The following is a 17,418-nucleotide window of genomic DNA, read 5'->3' as shown; positions in this document are numbered from 1 at the left end:
CTTGGTTTTCATCTTGGGCAGCATTTGACCTTGTTGTTGATACTTTATTCTCCCTGAAACATTTTCTTCCCCTGGCTTCTGACAACACACACCACCTTATTGCCTCCTCACTGGCTACTCCTTCTCAGCTTCTTTTTCTGATTCTTTCTTAGCACAGTTTCTTCATGTTGGAGTATCAATGACTCAGGCTTTGGGCATCCTCTCTATCTATAGTCACTTCCTGGCTGATCTCATCCAGTCTCATTAAATATTATCTACAACTTGATGACTTCCAAATTGATGTATTAGATTTGGCACTTAACTCTAGGCTTGTATATCCAACTCAACATATCCACTTGGGTGTCTAATAATTATCTCAATCTGAACATAATCAAAACTGAACCCTTGCTATATACCTCCAAATGTATGCTCTACTTTAAATTTTCCCTATGACATAAGTGGTTATTTCCATCCTTCCTGTCTCTTGGGCCAAAACTCTAACGTCATCCTTGATTCTTCTTTTCTTACATGCAACATACAATTTATAAGCTTATGTTCTCAATTTTTCTCCATATATATATATATATATACATACAGACTTCCTTCCTTTATATATATACCCCTTCTCATCTTTTACACAGCTCCACTTTAGTCTAAGTCTGCAAATATTTTAGTAGTTTCTTCACTGGTCTTCCCTGCTTCCATTATAGCCTTTCCCCATATGGTCCATTATTGACTAAAAGGTTAAGTCAGGTCATGTTCATCCTCTGCTCAAAACCCTCCAATGGCTTCCATCTTCCTCACAATAAAAGCTAAAGCCGTTCAGAAGGCCACATTATAACACAAGGAATGAACTTGTTTCTTTAGCTGGTTTCCTTTGCTGATACCTCCAACTCTGCCACAAGTCATGTAGCTGTGAGTGGAGAACTATTAGAAGTTAATGGTAGAAGAGTAAAAAGGATGGGTGGTGATATTCACTTCCACCCTGTGGTTCCAGGGAGTGGTCAGGACCTCCCAGGGAAGGTGGGGGGGGGGGGTACTGAAGTACAGGAGTTCCTGAGGATAGCAAATGTGGATGTGGCCATTGGTCCTTACAGGAGTAGGAGATTCAGGGAGAACTATTTGACCCAGAGGACAAACATGAAACCACCTATCCCTGGCATTAAAGGGAAGTGCCCCTCCAGGGAGCAGGGAAAGCTGATCCTTAGAGTACAGAGTGGTTGGCAAATCAAACTGCATAACAAAAAGTATGACTGAGATATGCAGGAGACACCATGTTTTTAGTCCAACTGTGGAGAAAAAAAGAAAGACAGTGTTCACCCCACTTTTTTAAAAGAGTCACTTGTCTTAAAGAATAAATAAAAAGTTCAAATTCAGGTAATTTATGTAAGAAAGAAAGCATGCAAATCTGGAATAATATATTTAGGAAAGTTCAAGTCCTACTTCTAATTATTTTTTTTAAATTGATCCAAGAGATTTCTCAGAAATCTATGATATTGCTGTAACTGAGCAACTTCCTTCAAATTTTTTTGCCTTCTCTGTGCACCCCATAAAGAAATAGCTTCCTTCTCCCACCCTCATACCCTCTCCTCCTACTTTATTCTTCTACACAGATCTCCATCTGACCTACAATATGTTTATTTCATAACTGTGATTTATCTGTTTATTTCTCCCAGAATGTTGGCTCTGAGCATTCTAGAATGCTGTATCCATAACACTGGAATTGTGGTTGGCACAGAGAAGGCAACTGACAAATATGTGTTGAATGAATGGATGAGCCAGAATCTCTTTGTAAATAATTTCTTCTGGAGATATTTGAGTTTCAAAGAAGCTCCGGTTTCTGTCAGACATTCTACATAATGAGAGAGGCTGTCTCCTTTGGTGTTGACACTACACAAAGCATCATGTACATTGGCCCCAGAGATTAAATAAAAGGTGTGATGTTATGAGACAATTCTGACAATTAGAAGGGGGGAAAGTAAATTTTCAGAGTAAAATGGTGTTTGCAAATCTTAACATTCTAGTGAGCAATTTCAGTGGGGAAAAAAATACCCTAAAGGGAAGGCAAGGGAGGCAAAACATTCTGTAGCCTCATTAATTATACCAGGAACATCAAGTTGCTGCTGGAAAAAATGTCTACAGATGCAGTCCTGATGGAGAATATTACAGTGTTCAGAAATCAAAATCCCTAAAGAAAATTAGTGGGAAGGAATGCACAGAGAGAAGGAAATTGAATATGTTTTAAACCTAACTGCACAAAGGTTTAATACAGTATAAGATATGTAGATTGACTTGTAATATAAAATCTATATTCATTCTTAGTAAAAGCCTCCCTGAAAGTCACTGCCATTTTTTGAATGTTTTTGAGAGTTCATGAATCTCGTGAATTGGTTATTTTTTAAAGTGAATATGGTTGTATTTAAGGAACAATATTTCAAAAATATTTTGCAGGTAGTTAATATTTAATTATCTGTATTCATTCATCCAACCATCCAACCAACCATCCGTCTACATTCTGAGAAATGAAGTATATACAACTCACAGATTACCAGCAGTATACCAGAATAAGAACTCATGGTAGGCAAATTAATGCTGTCATGCAGTGTTTCACAGAACTGAAGTCTCTCCAAATGTCTAAGTTATACTACAGAAGCAAATGGGTGACTTGGTTCTTAAAGAGAGAAAATAGATTAGGTCTGTAACACTGTTTTGGAGAGTAGTTTCTAAAAACCTCAGACTGTTAAAAGTGGTTGGTACTTCATTCATTCCATTATAAGAAATGAAGTCGATGTTTTTGTAAATGTTGGAAATAAGCCTCTACCATGATCACTAAAGAATAGAGGTCAGGCCATTACTTCTGGTGTAATTCAGGGAACTGTCAGACCACTGAGGGTTAAACATTTATAAATCACAATGATGACTGGCTTGACAGAACCTCATAGTTGTGGTCCTTGACATGAGAAGTTCTGTAAGAGCACAGATATGACATACAAACTTAAAAGTATTTTTTGACTCATAATCTTAAGTCTTGAAGGAAATGTATGAAGGGTAAGGATCATCACTAGTATCCTATAAACTATAAACATGAAAAAAGAAAGTTCTTTCAATATTTTCATTTTAGCGCTCTTTTCATGGCAACTGGACTATTCGAGAGAAAGCATCGAAGTTGAGTCCAGGGTTCCCAGAAGTTCACAGCTTCCTGTTTGATAGAGCTTGCTTATATTATAGTTGTTTCTGTATGTATCTGAAAGGCCTGCTATGTTAGTGAATTAGCAACTCCTTAATGGAGAGGCCCTTTCTAATTTACCATTCTAGTGCATAACTGAATAATTGTTATTTATTGATATTATTTGCAATTTTTATTTTAAAATCATTTCCTTCCTTAATTGAGCAGCTACCATGTGCATGGTGGTGAGCTAGGTGCTACTCAGCATAAAAGAGGTTAAAAAGGTGCTAAGGATGGTTGGAAAAGAGATGGGGCTGGAAGTGACATGGGATGAGGCTAAGAGAGAATGAGTTGGGATAAGGTGTTTAGGTAAAATAAAAAGTTGTTTCACCTGTATTTTCTTCTGCAAAGAAATTATATCAAATGCCTCATTCCTAATGAAAAATCTCCATAATTCTTAGTAGATGCCATTATTTGAAAGTGTTTGAATTACACTTCCACTTGGCAGCTGAATTATTTTTAGATGTAATTTTAACACGTGTTAAATATGACAAAAACCCAGTCTTTTGCAGGCATCGGTACAATATCGTAAGGGTTCAGAGTGAGGTGACAAGCATCAGAAGTTTCTATCCACCATACCTTGGCCACTTCCTCTTGGAAAGCCACGAGATTCAAATGGGAGATGTTAACTAAGTCAGGCCCGTACACCACCGTTATCATGCGATGTTCCAAGCGTCCGATGTTCCCCACATCCAAAAGTTCACGTAATTTGGGGTCCTGGATAATAAACGTTGAAAAAAGTTAGTCTATAGCTAGAGATTCCAACATGGTAGCATAGTTCCAAAAGTGTTACACCTACAATGTCTTCAAAACAAAACTGCCTTTTATTAGTACTAGAAAATGGTAGGATTGAAGTCCCTAACCCCATGATGGACTAGAGAGGTGAAGTAACTTGCCAAAAGTTTGTGGAAAGAGAATTTCTGACTCAAGACTTATGGTGTTCATGTCATTATATGAAAAGAAATGAATCAGACAGAGAAAGACAAACACTGTATGATATCACTCACATGCATAATCTAAAAAAAGCAGAATTCATAGAAACAGAGAATAGAGTGGTAGCTACCAGGGGCAAGGGTGTGTGGAAAATGGAGAGATTTTGTTTAAAGAGTACAAACTTCCAGATTCAAGATGTAGATGTTTTAAGGACCTAATGTACAGCATGGTGATTATAGGTAATAATATTGCTGGAAAGATGCTAATAGAGTAGATCTCAAGTGTTCTCACCAGAAAAAAAGAATGGTAATTATGTGATATGATGGAGGTGTTTGCTAACTTTATGGTGACAATCATATTGCAATATATACTTGTACCAAATCATCATGTTGTACATCTTAAGCTTACACAATGTTACCTGGTAATTATATCTCAATAAACCTGAAAAAAGAAAAAGACTTATGGTCCTTGGTCAATGGCTCTTTTTCATACATCATTTAGTAGCAGCATATTTTTATGTGCCATAATTCTCCCTCAATTTCCTCCAATCATCCCATGACTCACATACTGAAATACAAAATCTCATCTCTCTCTTCAGTTCATGACACATTAAGATGAAGAAGATGATTCTTATGGAATCAAAACATGATAATGCTGTCTTGAGTTGAGGCAGAAACATGGCTGAGAATCACAGTTGTGGACCCTCTCCAACACTGAGTTCATTGTAAAGAAATAGGCTGTTAGCAAGATGGTGGCACCTGCCATGAATATGTTCATTTCAATTCTATCCTCAGAATGTACTGGGATTTGGACATAGAGAACTTTTGCTGTCTTTTCAGAGCAAGTTTGATTCTCTGGGACACCGTAAGTGTGGATCCCTTGGCAATCTAGTCATGATGGAAAATGGAGGTTTCTAAAACCTCCTGAATTCAGAGTAAGACCTAAAATAAAACTCATTCATCTTGGCTGAATTTATTTTCCTCTCATATGAAATGAGAGATCCATGCATAAAATTAATCAAACCAATCACTTAGCAAATCTGCAGCCAGCTTCAAAGCAAGGAATAAAATTGTATTCTTATTTATTTAGCAAAATGCTGGACCAACAAGGCCTGGTTATTCTGACCTCCTTTCTAATGTTTTAATTTATAGCATCCTTACAAAGAAAAAATGGACTTAAAAAAAAAAGAAAGAAAATAAAATCTTTCCAGCTAAATAATTTGATTTAGTACCATTAATTATGTCTTAAAAGGTATTAAACGTTTCTCCTCTGTTTGGCTGTGTAAAAAGGAACATTTTCAGGTAAGTTATGAAGAGAGAAAAATCCATTTCAAAGATGTGCCTAATATAATTAAAACCTCAACTCCACTAACAAGTTGGGAACTTATCAAGTACATCAGGCCTCCGAGAAAGATCAAATGCTATTACAAGAACATCAGTTTGCATGGCCTAGAAAAGGAGAAAACTAGAGTAAGGATTTTATTAAGTAAACAATAGCAAAAAAGGAAATTTTTAGCATTCTGGCATTAATGAAAGATTGAAGGAAAATGGTCAGGAAGAATGGGCTTTTTTGTGAAGGCTAATATAGAATGATTCTAGCTGTTCTGTGAAATGAATTACATCATGATTTTTGAAAATTTTTATTTATTTTTTTAATTCAAGTGTAATTAACATACAGTGTTATATTAGTTTTGGGTGTACAATATAATGAAGAAACAATTCTGTACATTTCTCAGTGTTCATCACGATAAATGTATTTTTTGTCTTATTCACCTTTTTCACCCATACCTTGACTACCTCCCCTCTGGCTACCACCAGTTCATTCTCTGGTTTAAGAGTCTGTTTTGTTTGTTTGTCACTTTTTTTGCTCTGTTCATTTGCATCATAGTTTTTGAAAACTGCTTAGGCAAAGTTAGAAAAGAAAATGATCAGTCCTTTTAATTTTGTGTGTGTGTACTTGGAAGAGAAAGATAATTCTCAGAAACCATCTGAAACTTGTAATTATAAATCACAAGTTTTGAATCAATGAATACAGAGTCTATCTGCGATATTGTGATTTATAGGAAAAATAGATTTGGTCATTCAGATGATGAAAATATATTTCTCATAAGTATTTTGTCCTAGTCTGAGGGTCCTGGCTCACAGTCCCTAAAACCCAAGCATTTTCTGTTCAGTCTGCACTACTTTACCACTTGATTCTCATGTCCTTTTGCTCATTTATTAAATAGTAACTGATCAAAGAGTGCCACCTCTGAGAACTATAGAGACAAGAAGTGGGGATCAGGATGTTCACCTGAGTTGTCCTTGAGCTATAGGAATGCAAGGCAAGTAGAGAGCACCCAGCAGAGGTGCCAGAATAGAAGATAATTCTGGAGGGGTGTGTGGTGACTCATTGTTATGCATCCGGCTCTTGATCTCAGCTCATGTCATGATCACATGGTTTGTGAGATGGAGCCCCACATCAGGCTCCATGCTGACAGCATGGAGCCCACTTGGGATTCTCTCTTCCCCTCACCTGCTTGTGCTCTCTCTCTCTCTCTCTCTCTCAAAATAAATAAATTAAACTTAAAAGAAAACAAACTTGTTAAAAAAAGAAAATAATTCTGGAAAAGGACAATATTGTTAGGTACAGTCAACAAGAATTTATAATATGATCTGCTCTTTGTGGTGTCTCTGTAAAAGTTATCTCACTAATGGCTATTAATATATAATTAAAAAATAATTGACATTTATGTAATTAAAAATGTGGAATAAAGTATTTGGAGGTAATGTCTGGATTTGGGAGGATGAGAAAGGCTAGCAAAATGAAGATGTTATGACTGAATCTGAGAAGAAGATATCTGAGAAACCATCCTATAAGCCTCTCTACATCTGAGATGGTTGTACAATAAATAATAAAGAGTATTGAACATGAACTGCAGGCACAGTAATATATGAGAAATATTCCTTCAATATTTAAAATTATGTAATCTGGAAGTAAAGAGAAATTGTTTAAAGTATATATATAATAAGCAAGGTTCTTACTAATGTCCTTTTTGGTGATGGAGTATACCAATTTTTAAACTATATTTTACTGTGTTTGCTACCATTAATAATTTTATTTGTCTTTACAACTATGTCTTTCCTTTATCAGCATCAAACTTGGGTTATGTTAGAATTCTCTCCCTTAAGAAATGACTTTACTTTTCTTTTTACCTATACTCTGAGTTTTCTCAATTTGAACACAATATCCCAAGCTGACATGGTAGCTTCAAACCTCGGTTTCATTATTGAGCATGTTGACATCTGAGGGATATACTGAATAAGATATTTGTCCTTTCAAGTACCAAAAATTGCCCTCAGCTGTTTACAGCAGAGGAGACCCTCAGAGAATTATCTGGAAGGGGGATTTATCTGGAAGGATAAACAGCAAAGTGCTATTTGGAAAACTTTACAGGTAGAAAAAGGTTAATGGAAATAGATGTCCAAAAAATGGCTGCTTCTGGGGTACATCAGTCTCAGGTCTGGGAATATGAGTGGCTGCATTTCAAAAATGAATGAATAAAATTAAAACAGGAATAATAATAAATGCCTACAGACAATTTGCATGAAAAACACCCCCTTGTAAAAACCTATTCTACAAAGGATTTTATGCCTGAGGTTTTTCTTATTGATTGAACCTCCTGACCAGTTTTCAGAGAAGTACTTAGCTACTCAGGTTACTACCAGACTCAAACATATTTCTGGACCCCTGCAGTTGATACCCATTACTTGAAATTTTTATAAAGAAAACAAGCTATCTTTACAATTCTGTAAACCAGTTCATGGTCTCTGTTGAAGCATACTAAAGAATATAGCTCACAAAAAAATAAGAGGAGCGATGAACTTGGAATTTCATATTTTCACTAAGTTGTCACTCAAGGACTGCTTTCTGCAGAGAATATCCTAGATATGTCTCCACAGTTCGAATTAACCAGAACAGCTAAGAATCCTGGCAGCTATAATTTAACTGCACTGTGAAAGGTAAGTCTTAGATCACTTCCATTTCCCTAAGAGTTACAAAATGGAGACTGTCTCACTGAATAAGTTCACTTTCTTTCAATCGTTAAGATTCATGATTAAATTACTTCATGTCTGTCGCAAAGAAAGTTGCTCAACTTAATAATTCTTCCAGGCAATAGACCACTGAAGAAAGTAAAGCCCATTCTATATCTGAGACACAAGGACTCCATTACAGCACGTGTTAGTGTAATTATATCTTTAAAATTTTTAAAATTAATGGAAGGGATAAACACCAGCCACAGGATGATTTTTCTTTTTTTTTTTTTTTTAATTTTTTTTTTCAACGTTTATTTATTTTTGGGACAGAGAGAGACAGAGCATGAACGGGGGAGGGGCAGAGAGAGAGGGAGACACAGAATCGGAAACAGGCTCCAGGCTCTGAGCCATCAGCCCAGAGCCGGACGCGGGGCTCGAACTCACGGACCGCGAGATCGTGACCTGGCTGAAGTCGGACGCTTAACCAACTGCGCCACCCAGGCGCCCCCAGGATGATTTTTCAAAGAGGTAAATGCCAGTTTCAACTTTCATTCCTTAATATGACTTTTAAAGAAAAGCTGTCTTATTTGTATATTTGATATCTACAAAATAAAATACCTTTTAAAGACCTGTACATTTCATTTTTGACACCAGAAACATTTTGGTACTGAAAATATACCTTACTCACCCCCATGAACTAGATCTTTATTGGATTTTAAGTTTATGGAGTAATCTGTATATTAGGTTAATTTTATTCTCGGTACTTAATGCAACATTTTCAACCTGAATTGCAGTTATATGGATATAACTGTAATCCATCATTTATATAAATGATCAGGGAAAAATCTTTCCCTTAACACTCAATACAATAGTGGAAAATAAACATGACAGATTCCTTGTTATACTCAAGTGACCTTAGTACAGCCAAGCTTTGTAGGTATAAAGCTACCTCTTCTTTGAAAGCAGAGCAAACTCTTTTTTGTTCAAATTTGTTGTAAAAGAAAGATATTAACTTATATCCAGGATGGTTCTTCATCGAGTTCCTGAATTTAACATTTGCCTCTCAAAAAAAAAAAAGACTAACAAATTCCCTTGGAATCAATACTTATCGTCACACCTTTCATTTTAAAAGTTTCTCTCTCCTAGATATTTGCAAATGACATATCCGATAAAGGGCTAGTATGCAAAATGTATAAAGAACTTATAAAACTCAACATCCCCAAAATGAATAGTCCAATTAAAAATGGGCTGAAGACATGAATAGACATTTTTCCAAATAAGACATACAGATGGCCAACAGATATATGAAAAGATGCTCAATATCACTCATCATCAGGGAAATGCAAATGAAAATTACAATGAGATATCACCTCACAACTGTCAGAATGGCTAAAGTCAACAGCAAAAGGAACAACAGGTGTTGGTGAGGATGTGGAGAAAGGGGAATCCTTTTGCACTGCCAGTAGGATGCAAACTGGTGCAGCCACTCTGAGAAACAGTATGGAGTTTCCTCAAAAAGTTAAGAATAGAACTACTCTATGATCTGGCAATCGCACTACTTGGTATTTATCCAAAGAATAAAAAAATACTAATTCAAAGGGATACACTCACCCCAATGTTTATAGCAGTATTATCTACAACAGCCAAAGTATGGAAACAGCCACTTGGCTGAAATGTCACTCAGCCATAGAAGAAGAATGAAATTTTGCCATTTGCAACGACATGGATGGAGCTAGAAACTATAATGCTAAGTGAAATAAGTCAGTCAGAAAAAGACAAATAGCATATGATTTCACTCATTTGTGAATTTAAGAAATAATACAAGAAAAAGGAGGAAAAAAAGAGAGGCAAATTAAGAAATAGGCATTGAACTAAAACAAACTGACGGTTGCCAGAAGGGAGGGATAGGGGGATGAACTAAACAGGTGATGGGGATTAAGGAGGACAGTTGTGATGAGCACCCTGCGATGTACGGAAGTGTTGAATCACTATATTTTACACCTGAAACTACTATTACATTGTGTGTTAACTAAATGGATTTTAAATAAAAAACTTGAAAAATAAAATAAAAGTTTCTCCCTCCTTTTAATGAACGTGATGAGGAATGTCATGCTCATTAGGATGTAGCTCAGGCCCCAGCAAGCCTTTTTAGATAAAACACTACCCACTTGCATGGACCACAACTCTGAAATACGGTGCTGCAAACATTCTCCTATGCAGGAGGAAGACTTGGAGGATGTGGTTTATGCTTTTCTTCCTGCAAGTGAAAGGTGAGGAGGGCTTGAATGTTTTTCAGCTATTCCTTTATATGGAGGAAGCAAGAGGAGAGCAGACGTACTATGACAAAGAAAAGCGACTATGGGCAAATACTAGAAAGAAAAAAGAGCAGGTAGAGTACTGTCCTTCATATTTCACAGTGGTATTATCATAACAAGATCATTTACGTCTGTTTTGGACAGAGTAGTGATGAATGTGTAAAGACATTCTCCACTCCACTCATGGGGAGCCTCAGTGTACAAGTGAATCTACTAATGGAAAAAAAATATAGTTGGCTTGCCTAGGCACCTCCATCCAAAATAAAATAGCTTGAAGATGCCAGGCATGAATTGCGCTAAAATTAACATGCTTTTCAAATCTAAAAAGAAAAAAATAGTTTGGAAAAATGTAAAGGCAGCCATCCTGTAAAATATTCCCCTTGAATATGGACGTATCCATGCAGCTAAAAATTTGGTCATTCTTGGGAATAGCCACAGAGAAAACGAAAATAAAATTCAAGGAGAATGTCCAAATAGCATTCTAGTGACGAATTAAAAAATTTAACTGTTTGATGTTTTTCTCCTTTCCTTACAAGCTCAGAGTGTAGTTTCATGTATTTTCAAAAGCTAGAAGGAAAAGAAAGAGAAAGAGGATGCTGGAGGCATTTCAGGTGGCTGACACTCAGAAGTAGCAGAAAAAAGGAATTAAAATAAAGTGCCTGGATTCCTGGGAACAAGTGAGTTAGTCCCAGAATGTGGAGATGTTCAATGGACATTATCCAAAGCTGGACCAATGTGTCTGTTTCGAGAAGTTGCATTATCTAAGCTGGGTTGGATCGTAGAATGTTTGGCTTGGATAACAGAATGTTTGTCTAATAGACAGACTTGGCTTGGCTAATAGAATGTTCATCTTGATGCTCCAGAAGCAGACCTGAGTCAAAGATCTGGGGGCAAGTAGGTTAATTTGGAGGTAATAACAAGAAAGGCAATGAGGAAGTGGGAAAGTAAGACAGGAACAGAGAAAGCCAATGAATGATGTGTTAATGACAGGTTTTACCACTTTGAACAACTGAGGCTCAATTCATCCAGGGTCACTCCAAGGGACCGTGAAGAACACACCTGAGAATGTTCCCCAAGGAGCCTGGAAACCAGAGCATTGATCTGTTCAATCTCATCTATCATTGGTGGGGGGTCTCTCCTGGGGGGCTCTCTCGCATTATGGCCAGAAATTCCGCATCCTCAGGACTATATGGGAACCCTGCAGGCCACCCCCATGGGCCAGTGGAGTACAAATGCCCCGAAAATGTCCATTACAGTGTTGAGGTAATGACTAAGAAATAAGAAAATGTTACCCTGATACTGATGAATCTCCATGTATTCTATGGGATCTACTTTTGAAGAAATTTCTGCAGGGCAAATAGATAAATTCTTATCTATTCAATTCTCTAATAAAAATAATACAGGTAATGACACTAGGTTTTTAAAATTAGTAACTTAGTTATGTGTCAAGCAGCACTCTCACTGTTCTATATTGCCCCCTTTGTTTAATCAACAAATTAACACTGAGAAGTAACTATGTTGTTGTTTTTTTTTCCCCCTCAATTTGCAAATGAGAATTCTGAGGTTTAGAGGAGCAATTTGCCCAGTTTTATAAAATAGGGGGAAGGGAGATTTGACTCCAAGTACATCTGATTGTAAAGTCTAAGCGGCCTCCATATCATATTGTGCTAAAGGGGGTAGCCAATTGCATGGGGTTTCTATAAAAATAGTGCAAATAGTTCAACTAGCAGAATAAACTTAAATTTAAATGAATCAGCTTCTATTCAAATCATCTCCTTTAGTGATATTTTAGACAGCTCGTAAAAATACAAAATAAACCAAATGTGAAATTAAAATAGGAAAGAAACAGGGTCTAATGACACCACTTGTCTTCCTGGGGAAGAATGGAAGCTGAACGGCCAGATTTAATCATCATTTGTACCATCATCCTTACTGAAAGTAAAAGTGCATGAAATACATAGCAGGTTTTTTTTTTTTTTTTAAGTCACTGGGAAAAAGTAGTTAGCTTTTGCCTCCAGATCTAGTCAGTATTTGTCAAACTTCAAAATTCTAAAGTATAGAGAGCCTGTCACTCATGTTTCAAACTATCCCCCAGCTTTCTCTGACACATGCAAGCATTGAACCACTATGAAATTCATAGGTGCAGCCACTCTCACTCCGGTACATAAAGGTCCATAAGCCCCCATGGGTCGTGCTGTGTGCGAACCAGGCACTTGGACGTCATTGTTTCCTTCTTATTTAATCCTCTCACTGAGATGGTGAAATGCGTTTCCTTTTCCTTCAACTTTTGGGGAGGGAGTTGGTGCTTCGTGATAAGTCTTAATATCACTGTGCCCAAATTTGGGAAGAATAAAGAGGCTTCTTTGTTGAAAGAATGCAGGTATATTTACTAAGTTCTCCCTGGTCTGTGCATCCTTTATAGGTGAGATTTTTTTTTCTTCCTATTTTGTTGTGATGTCTACTTCCTCACATGGTATTTGATATATGGTACCCCCTAGATGGTACCAAAGGGGCTTCTGGAATCTCAGAACAGAAGTTAAAATTAAGTATATCAGAAAAGAAGGCCCAATAATTCCTTAATAAGGACAAATACAAACAACATTCCCTTTGCAGTTTCTGGAAAATCCAAGTATACCCATCCTAAAGACTTTTGGCACTTGGAAGGAGACTGTAGAAATTTTATCCTGCCTGTCTGGAGTTTTGGCTCCACCAATTAAAAGGAATGAGACCTCGTGAGGTTTCCTTAACCTTTCTATGCCTCAGTTACTTCATCTGTGGGATAAGGATACTAATAGTGTCCTCTTAAAAAGTTTGTTATGGGAGGGGCACCTGGGTGACTCAGTTGGCTGAACGTCCAACTTGGGCTCAGGTTTGTTGGTTTGAGCCCCACGTTGGTTCTGTGCTCACAGCTCAGAGCCTGGAACCTGCTTTGGATTGTGTGTCGCCCTCTCTCTCTGCCCCTCCCCTGCTCGTACTGTCTGTCTCTTTCTTTCAAAAATAAGTAATAAACATGAAAAACATTTTAAAGTTTGTTATGGGAACAAATGATTAATTATAAGTTAAGTGCTCTGGCCAACACATAACAAGCTGTGATTACTTGAAAAAATATACTAATAGCTCGAAAATGAAAGACAATTTGGGGGTATCTACTGAATAATTTAATCTCTTATAGGCCACAGAACATCTTGCTGTATATATTTATAAATATTTGCTTACTTTGTGACTTATCAAGAAAGACATACATTTGTATTTACATTTATACATTTATGGCTTGTGTATATTTGGTTGACTTATTTAAAAATGCATTGTAATTTTTCATTTTTTCATTTTTTATATTTTTATTATTTATTTTTTTTTAATGTTTATTTATTTTTGAGACAGAGGGAGACAAAGCATGAGAGGGGAGGGACAGAGAGAGAGGAGACACAGAATCTGAAACAGGCTCCAGGCTCTGAGCTGTCAGACAGAGGCTGATGCGGGGCTCGAACCCACAAACCGTGAGATCATGACCTGAGCCGAAGTCGGATGCTTAACCGACTGAGCCACCCAGGCACCCCAATTTTTCATTTTTTTAAATTTACTCTCCCATGGGAAGCATAATTTAAAGAGTGCAAAAAGACAGGTCATTTCTAGAACTTTATGTGTCTGGCTCCTACATTTAACTACTTTGGAAATTAGGCAACTTGGTTTTTTCAGAGCTTCAGATTGGTTTCCACACAATATGGGTGATAGTAATGTCTGCTCACCTTAAAGCATTAGTGTGGTGACCCAAACAAAACTGCAAACCGTAGTGTAACACATAGACAGAAAAACTCATATATATTGTGATCACTGACATAATTAAGTATGACATGAAAAATTATTAGCTCTGTAGCTTTTTCTTATTTACAATTATAAAGGGTTGTAGAGGTTTAAAGTACAGAAATCTTCCTTTCAATTTGCTATAAATAACTGCAGGAGTTTGAAGTAAATGGATAATTTATCTATAACTGTCTAAATACACATGTGAATATGTATTTTCTTTTTTTTTTAATTTAATGTTTACTTTTGAGAGAGAGAGAGAGCATGAGTGGCGGAGGGGCAGAGAGAGAAGGGGACACACAATCTGGAGGGGAGAGAGAGCGGGGGACACAGAATCTGAAGCAGGTTCCAGGCTTTGAGCTGTCAGTACAGAGCCCAATGCAGGGCTTGAACTCTTCGACCGCGAGATCGTGACCTGAGCAGAAGTCAGCTGCTTAACTGACTGAGCCACCCAGGCACCCCAATTAATATGTATTTTCTAAAGCTGCTAAAAATATTCAAGATAAAATATTATTTGACTTTCAGATTGATTTCCTTGTTTTATTTACATCTCTTTTCCATTACTCTAGATAAATGAGTTAACTATATTCCATAATGCACACAGATCAATAATGTAATTATTCCTTCAGAAACACAAGGATACAAAGCTCTTTACAATTCAGAGTCTGGAGGTGGTCTCATGTGTACTTCATAAGAAAAAACTAGTAGCATCTAAATAAACAAATAAGCCCTGTCTTAAACATGCCTTTTCATGTGTTGCTTCTCTTTGAAAGTAAGAAAACATCTTCAGAATGCTTTACCATTCATGTATCAAAATAATCCAACATTATATATGAAGATCAAAATTGTCAACTTTCAATGAGAAAAAATTATCTTGAAAGTTATACAAATGTCGACTACTTCATTATAATTAGGCAGGTTAACTAGATCTCCATCCTGTTAACACCATCACTGAAATTCTCAGTACAATTCTAAATAAGAATGAAAATGGAATTCAAGGAGTTTGAAGTACTCTTAATTTGATAAAAGCTGTGCAAAAATGAGTAAGTATTCACAGGACATTATTAGCCTTTTCTTTGCATTTTTACTTGTTGACCTACACTAATTTAATTTTTAAGCAATTGTTTTTACCATTGTTCTCAAATATCACTTTCCATCTTTTCAGCTTTTTCCCTCCTTCTCACTCTTCTCAGCCATCTTTTGTCTTCCTTATCAAAGTTTTCCATAGGGGATTTAGTAAATCCTTTACAACCTGGCAAGTCAAATGATTTTACATCACCCCAAGAAGACAGCATTTAATGCATGAAGTGTTTCAGGTTGAATTGTAATGTCAACCAGTTTCCTATCAAGAGAACTCAAGTCATGCTATTATCACGGACTAATTCGAATTATTCCACTTCTTGAGTACTCTAATTAATTCATTCAAATATTAGCTTTATGATCAAAACAAACGCTGTCCTAGGTACTCAAGAAACAGAGCAGTGTATGAAGTGGGAATGAGAGGATTCATACCTTTTCCTTTTTCTTTAGTGGTTCCTACTCAATACTTTTCTTGTGAAATATAGTTTAGAAGATATTGGGGCGCCTGGGTGGCACAGTCGGTTAAGCGTCCGACTTCAGCCAGGTCATGATCTCGCGGTCCGGGAGTTCGAGCCCCGCGTCAGGCTCTGGGCTGATGGCTCAGAGCCTGGAGCCTGTTTCCGATTCTGTGTCTCCCTCTCTCTCTGCCCCTCCCCCGTTCATGCTCTGTCTCTCTCTGTCCCAAAAATAAATAAACGTTGAAAGAAGATATTGGAGATTGGTTCACAGTTTCATTTCTATCTAGAGAATTCCTAACATTGCTGGGTAATTTCAACAATTAAGGACAAAAAAAAAATAGATTGCATTGAACCATGAATAGGTTGCTTCTCAAGGTTTACTGGTACATATTTAAGGCTTTCAAAGGAAAAAAAGAATCAACAAAACCCCAAAACACAAGCAAACAAATAACAAGAACAAAAACCTTCACAGCCCCGAATTGTAGCATTTACTAATTTTCATGGTGTAAATACTTCCCATAGCCAACTTCAAGCTACTCTAATTCCGTCACTGAATTGGGAAGTGGAAGGAGATGTACTGTAGCATGCTATTATGTAGTATTTCACTCTACAGATATAAGAGGTATAAATATCCTTAGGATCACAGATGGTGGTAAAATATAGCAAAATAATTAGAAAATGATGAGTTCTGAATACTTATTACCTTTGTTTCTAAATACAATTTTAGTTGCAAATTTATGTTATTTGATGTATAATAGTGATTGTGTTTAAAAACCAGTAGCAGGGCACTTGGGTTGCTTAGTCAGTTGAGTGTCTGACTTCCGTTCAGGGCATGACCTCATGATTTGTGGGTTCCAGCCCTGCGCTGGGTTTTGCCCTGACAGCGTGGAGGCTGCTTCAGATTCTCTGTCTCCCTCTCTTTCTGCCCCTCTCCTGCTCATGCTCTCTCTTTTTTTCTCTCAAAAATGAATAAACATTTTTAAAAAATTAAAAAAGACAAATAAAAACCAGTAGCATATTTACCAAACATTTAACAATTGGTTATCATGACCTGGTATGAGCTGGCTTCTGCACCTCACTGGTCGTGTCCAGATGTGGTCTGTAAAAGCTGAAACTTAGGAGAGAGACAGCTATGATACTGGGAAAAAGGGAATGGTGTCAGTTTGAACAGCATGGCCCCAAATCTCTGTAAGCATCAATTTTTCCATTTTTATGTACCTTCTGATTTTCTTCTTCCTGGCAGAAAATTGCTTCCCAATTGCCTTATTGTCACAGATCTCTCTACTCAGGCCTATTCAGAGATATGTAAAAGGCCCCCACTCTGGGTACTCCAAGAATGGTTCTGTGGGCAGATCTCAGCTTCCTGGGCTCTGTAACAATAGAGTTGGGTCCTGGACTATCACCTTCAAATATGATATAGTCCAACTCAAGAGGAAATGTAATAAGGGCATTTCACTCCAAAGTATAATGACTTACATGGCTTTCTCCTCAGTAGAGAATCTGTTTCTCTAGGGGCACTCTGCAATTGACTGATGTTCCAAAGGCTCCTTTGGAGAAGATCATTTAGAGTTTTTCTAGTGTGTGGGCCATCTGCCTCATGCTCTTTATCG

At 37.0% G+C, this 17,418-nt stretch overlaps 1 protein-coding gene across 1 annotated transcript in view; it reads right to left on the bottom strand.

Annotated features, from left to right (window-relative positions):
• Positions 1 to 3,676: 3,676 nt before the first annotated feature.
• The window catches only part of LOC124503877 (1-phosphatidylinositol 4,5-bisphosphate phosphodiesterase beta-1-like), a 455,749-nt gene continuing 442,007 nt past the window's right edge, over positions 3,677 to 17,418 (bottom strand). The window contains exon 4 of the mRNA XM_047069167.1: positions 3,677 to 3,922. Within this exon, the coding sequence (XP_046925123.1) occupies positions 3,677 to 3,922 (246 nt within the window). The remainder of the gene's footprint in view (positions 3,923 to 17,418) is intronic.

The sequence above is a fragment of the Lynx rufus genome, unplaced genomic scaffold (genome assembly GCF_022079265.1).
Source record: "Lynx rufus isolate CCGP_SWC_20201006 ecotype Redwood Valley unplaced genomic scaffold, mLynRuf1.p SCAF_8, whole genome shotgun sequence".
NCBI lineage: Eukaryota > Metazoa > Chordata > Mammalia > Carnivora > Felidae > Lynx > Lynx rufus.
Note: the sequence above shows the minus strand (reverse complement) of the source record. Positions and strands in the feature narration are given on the sequence as shown.